Here is a 6388-nt window from a genome sequence, read left to right on the forward strand (position 1 = left end):
GAGGAATTTAGCATATAGAGGTATCTGCTCCAATGCTTTAGCAAGAGGGATATTGATTTCTAACTTCTTAAAAACTTCCAGAAATTTGGGAAACTATTGATCCTTGAGCTCTCTTTGCAATCTCTGAGGATATGGCAAAGGAGGGATGTAGTGTTTAACTTCCTTCCTTTGTTCTTCTGGAGGCTCTATCATGATTTGTTTTCCCTTCTTTGAAGCTTGTGACTCTTCATTCTTCTTTTTAAGCTCTTCCTGGTCCTTCTCTTTAATTGTCACTTCTTCCTTGTTGTTGGCCTTATCATCCTTTGCTGGCTACTTGTTAACTTCTTTGTTATTCTCCAATGTCTTTCCACTCCTAAGCTGAATTGCTTTACATTCTTCCTTGGGGTTGGGAATAGTGTCACTTGGCATTGCATTGGTTAGTCTTTCAGCTACTGTTTGCTTGGACTGCTGTCCAATTTATCTTTCCAGATTTCTCAGTGAAGCTTCATGGTTCTTGTTGGCCAATTCTTGATGCTTGATCATTTTCTCCATCATCATCTCTAAGGTGGAGATTCTTTGAGATTCTTGGGGTGGTTGTGGCTGAGTGTGAGATGTAGATGGGGGATGAAAGTTATTTTGGCTGGTGATAGGTTGTTGGGTGGATAGAAATTGGGTTGTGGTTGATTATTTTATGGTTTTCTGTATGGATTTTGGTTAGTATTTTGATCGTTTTGGTGGCTTGTGTTGCGAAATTTATTTTGGTCGGAGTTCCTCTGCCAAGGTTGCTGGTTCTGGTTCTTTCCCCATTTCAGATTGGGATGGTTTCTCCAAGATGAGTTGTAAGTGTCTCCATGGAAGTCATTTGGTCCGGAACCTTGATTTTGCATGTACTGCACTTATTCAGGCTGTTGTTCTTTATAGCTTAGTTGTGTTTACTGCTGTAAGTTGTAATCCATCCATCCTCTTTGACATCATTTCAATTTGCTGTTGAAGCTGCTAGTGCATGAGTTTATTCTGAGATAATATTATATCAACTCCTTCAAGTTCAAATACACCTTTCTTTGGAGCTGCTTGCCTTTCAGAGGAGTAGAAATACTCATTGTTGGCCACCATGTCTATAAGATCCTGTGCCTCTTTAGCAGTTTTCATCATTTGCAAAGATCCTCCTGAAGAATAATCCAAAGTTTTCCTTGAAGGTAATGACAAGCCTTCATAGAAATTCTGCAACTCCACCCATTCACTGAACATTCCTTCTGGACACCTTCGGATCAAGGCTTTATACCTCTCCCAAGCTTCATAAAATGATTTCTCTTCTAGTTGTCTGAAGGTTTAAACATCAGTTTTTAGCTTAATGACTATCCGGGGTGGATAGAATTTGGCTAGAAATTTGCTCACTAAAACATCCCAGTTGGTAATGCTTTCTTTAGGGAAGGTTTCTAACCAATGTGTGGATTTGTCCTTAGTGAAAATGGGAATAGCAAGAGTTTATATATGTCAGGGTGGACTCCATTGGTTTTGACAGTGTCATAAATTCTCAAAAACACAGAGAGGTGTTGGTTTGGATCTTCAGCAGCACTTCCTCCATATTGACAATTGTTCTGAACCAGGGTAATCAATTGAGGCTTGAGTTCAAAGTTATTAGCATGGACATTGGGGGTTAGGATGATGCTCCCACAATTTCTTGCGTTGGGCATAGTGTAAGAGGCTAAAACTCTTCTCTGAGGTTGGCCATTATTGTTAGCCACATCCTCAGGTGGATTTGGGATGTTACCCTCCATTTCTTGATCTTCTTCTTCTGATTCTTCTTCTCCTACAACTCCCTTTCCTCTTTCTTCTCTTCTCAATCTCCGGAGTGTCCTCTCTAGCTCAGAATTAAAGGAGGTGGATTCACCTCTTCTCCCTCTTGGCGTACAACACAAGCAAAACCAGAAACCAAAACAAAGTAATCTACTGCTAGTTTATGGTTAAGGTTAGTTGAAACAAAATCTTTAAACGGAAAAAAAATGTTTAACAAAAACAAAGAAAAAGTGCTTAATCTAGATTATCACCTACTTAATCATTGTCAATCTAAATCAATCCCCAGCAACAGCGCCAAAAACTTGATGAGGGAAAAGCGATTCCACACAAACTCACCGACAAGGGTACCGAGTCGCATCAAGTAGTAATAACTCACAGGAGTGAGGTCGATCCCATAGGGATTGATGGATTGAGAAACTTTAGTTTGGTGATGAATTTAGTTAAGCAAATAGTTGATAATTTGAGTGAAATTCGGTTAAGAGTAGTGAAATTGCAAGTAAACTAAAGTGCAGAATGAAAATTGGCAGAAGCTGAAAGTGATGAAGGAGTAAATTGCAGAAACTTAAAGTGCAAGAAATTAAATGAGCAGAAACTTAAATTGCAAGAAAAGTAAATAACTGAAACTTAAAGTGCAAGTAATGTAAATTGCTGAATCTAAACTATTGGGAAACTTAAATTGCATGAATAATAAAGGGGCTTGGGTGTTGGGCCCTCAAGTATTGCTGGGACATTTCTGCAATGGCTTTCTAGATCTTGCTTAAGTCCATTGCGATAGAAGCTTGTCCCTATTCCATTTGTGGTCTCTTCGTTCTTCCTTGAGTTCTTCTCTCCTCTTGGGTGTTAGTGACACCGTCCATCCTTTGCTTAGTGATTCCTCTGCCTCCCTTTACCCGATCTGTATCTACATCCTCAAATATTACCCCTACTCTGTTGCACAGCCTCAATATAGTGCTTGGGTGACCAAGTCTGCTTGATTTTCCACTGTATTCAGCCATCTCTTGGATGCTGTCTGCTATGATTTGTGGGATATTGATTTCTCCTCCTTTGAGTATGCAATATGTCAGAATTGCTCTCTTTATTGTGACCTCTGATGTATTTCCAGTGGGGAGTATGGATCTTCTCACTATCTCATACCAACCTTTGGCCTCAGGTGTGAGATCAATCCTCTTTAAGTAGCTTGGGTCTCCATTTGAATCCCTTTCCCAATCTTTGCCTTCCAAGCATAAACCATTTGGTAGCTCATCAGGATCATTCTCACCCTTCATTCTTTCATCAAAGTTAGGTTCTTCAAAGGGTATCACTCTTATCTGCAAGACCCTCATGATGGATGATGGGCTGAAATCCACATCAACCCCCCTAACATAGCTCTTGTAGGGAGGGCTTGTTTTGCTTGGCCTTACAGCATTTGCATAGAACTCTCTTATCATGGTTGCACTTATGTCAGTGAGAGGTTCACACAGGAGTTCCCATCTTCTATGTTCAACCATCCATCTCATGATGGGGTACTCTCCTTCCTTCAATTGGAAACCAATCTCTGGGATAACTTCTTTTGCATCCATCAACCTATAGTATCGTGACTCATGAAATTGAGACTTAAATCTTTTGTCATCATAGGGTAGTGGTTCAGCTTCAACTGGTTGCTTTCCTTTCCTTCTTTTGGAACTTGATGAAGCCATTAATTAGGGAAGGATGAGGCCGAGTGGAGAATTGAAGAATGGTGAGGGAGAGAAGACTTTTGTGACTCTTAGGCTGAGTGTTTGGCTTACTGGTGAAGCAGGAAGAAAAGATTAAGGAGGCAAGATTGGTTTGGAGCTCACAGAACACGGTTACTAGGATTTTTCTTAAGGAAACCGAAAGCTAAATTCTTCAATGCAAGGAGTGTGACAGTTGGTTTATGAGGGATAGTCCAAGTGACTCTATTTATAGCAACCTTAATGATGATTGGATGGTCAGGATGTCTTTCGAAAGAGTTAGAATGGATGGTGTGCATGTAAGAGAGGATGAGGACAAAGACCACTCTTCATTGGGCATGTGGTTCGGTCTCCTAGGTGCTGAACCTTGCAGATTTTTGTTCCCCAAAAAGCAATTCCCAAGCATATGTGACTCACTTTTCCTCCTTGTGACACCCGTACTTCCATGGTGTTGTCTTTTCTTCATTTTTTTCTTCATACCTATCCATTTCAATCAAGGCAATAATAAGCTCAAAACATAAATTCAGCACGGTGGTGGTTATCAAGTGCAAAGTATATATAAAAGTTAAAATTTTCTATATGTTCCTTATTTATGAATAACTAACTATGCCCCTTAGGACTTTGAACAAAATATTGGCGAACACCAAACTTGTTTTCTGCTAAGTGATTCATATGAAACCCAATGAATGTCTTGTCATAATTAGCATATTCATTACAAGGAACATTTTATTTTCTACCTTAATACAATCAATTCACAAGAATTATGCAAATATGGTTTATCTTTTCATGAACTTGACTTTTTGAGGAAAAGTGACTTTCTTGAAATTCATAGCATATGTAGACACCAAACTTAATGTTTGGCTATATACTTCAATAGGATGAATGAGTATATATTCTAAAAAGGTTATATGATCAGCATGCTTTAAAAGCCATTTTAGAGTGCCTTTAGGCACACCAAACTTAGGAGTTAGACATATGCTCCAAAAACTTCATGATGCTTCTGCCCTTGATCATTGCATTGGTCCCTTTCCTTTATCCTTTTTCTTGGAGGCATCACCACCATTCTTCTTTGTTGAGGCTCCTTCTTGTGCTTGAGTATCCTTTGGCTTCCTAAAATCTAGCCTTCTCATGAAAGTCCTCCCATCCTCCTTGTGCTTACCTACAATTTCCTCTTGTCTAGCACTTAGTTCCTCCATCCCTTGCACAAATGTTGGATACTTTGGGTTCAGGGTGGCTATTGCATTGCACAAGTGATTCAGCTTTGATTGTGTATTTATATCATACTGCCTTCTTGAAGTAGTTCTAGCTTCATAAAGTGACCTAAACTCAGCAAGGTTCCTCTGTTAAATCATTTGTTGCTCCATAATCTTGTTGAGGATGCCTTGCATCTCTCCCCAATTAAATTGCCCTCGCTGCTCCCTGATTTGATCCATATTTCCTTGCATTTGCTTGATGCTTTCTTGCATCTCCTCCCAGTGCCTTTGTTGTTCCATGAGTTAGTTAATGTCTTCCTTCATTGATGGGTTCAATCTTCTTTGTGGTTGGATTGATGGCTTGGCATCCTCCTCAAGAAGGATCTTATGCATGCACATTGAAGGGCTTATTCCTTTTAAGTCAGAGAGGGTCCACTAAGTGGCATCCTTTTGTTGTTTCAGCACCTTGACGAGTTCCTCCTCTTATTCCTTACTCAGGGTTGAATTAATGATTACTGGATAAGTGTCATTACTCCCCAAGTAAGCATACTTCAAGCTTGGAGGCAGAGTCTTTAGTTCCAGCTTGGGTGGTTCTACCTTCTCCTTTTTTGCCTTGTCTAGCATGATTGGGCTGTCCATGCTTTCTTGTGGTAATTCACTACATGTTTGTTGCTCTTTTTCCATTGCATCTTCAAGCTTGTCTTCTTCTAGAACTCCTTGGACCAGTGCTTCCATTGTATCTACCATCATGCACTCTCCAATGGACTCCTTTGGGTAGCTCATAGTAGTGAACACATTGAATACCATCTTTTCCTCATGAAGCTTAAGGACCAATTCTCCTTTTTATACATTGATTATAGCTCCAGCAGTTGCTAAAAATGGTCTCCCTAGTATGATTGATGTATTGGCTTCTTCTTCCATATTAAGCACTATTAAATCTGTTGGGAAGATGAAGTCATCCACCTTGACTAACAAGTCCTCCACTACTCCATAGGGGAACTTGAATGTTTTGTCTGCTAGTTGAAGTGCCATTCTTATTTGTTTGGCCTCTTCAATTCTCATTCTCTTCATCATGGACAAGGACATAAGGTTGATGATAGCTCCTAGGTCACACAATGCTTTCTTAATGCTAATGTCTCCTATGATGCATGGGATTTGAAAGCTTCTAGGATCTTTCATCTTTTGGGGAAGCTTCTTCTGTATCATAGCACTGCATTCCTTTGTGAGCACTATAGTTTCCTTTTCCATCTTGTTCCTTTTCTTAGTCATGAGCTCCTTTAAGAATTTACCATAGAGTGGCATTTACTGTAGTGCTTCTACAAATGGTATCTTGATTTGGAGCTATTTGGATATCTCTAAGAACTTGGAGAATTTACTGTCCTTTCCATCTTTTCTTAGCCTCTGTGGGTATGGTGCTTTTGGCACATAGGGTTTCAAGACCCCTTTTGGTGTGGTAGGTGTATGTATCTCTTCTTCATCTTTGCTTTCTGAGTTTTTGTCAGCCTCTTCTTCTTGTAAGTTGTGGCTTGAAGATGGCTCCTTCACCACCTTCCCACTTCTTAATGTGATGGCCTTGCATTCCCTCCTTGGATTGGTCATGGTATCACTGGGAAATACATTTATAGACATGGATAATTTCGTGGATAGATATCTGATATGCGCTAATTATCATCGGTCTAGAATTTCTCTTAAAGAAACAACAACTTCGTTGTAAGCATAGCTCCAAAC

At 39.7% G+C, this 6388-nt stretch overlaps 1 protein-coding gene across 1 annotated transcript; it reads right to left on the reverse strand.

Annotated features, from left to right (window-relative positions):
* LOC107640698 lies at positions 5504-5962 on the reverse strand. The gene has a single exon (XM_016344203.1). The coding sequence runs from the start codon at positions 5960-5962 to the stop codon at positions 5504-5506; it is 459 nt and encodes a 152-aa protein (XP_016199689.1).

The sequence above is a fragment of the Arachis ipaensis genome, chromosome B05 (genome assembly GCF_000816755.2).
Source record: "Arachis ipaensis cultivar K30076 chromosome B05, Araip1.1, whole genome shotgun sequence".
Classification (NCBI taxonomy): domain Eukaryota; kingdom Viridiplantae; phylum Streptophyta; class Magnoliopsida; order Fabales; family Fabaceae; genus Arachis; species Arachis ipaensis.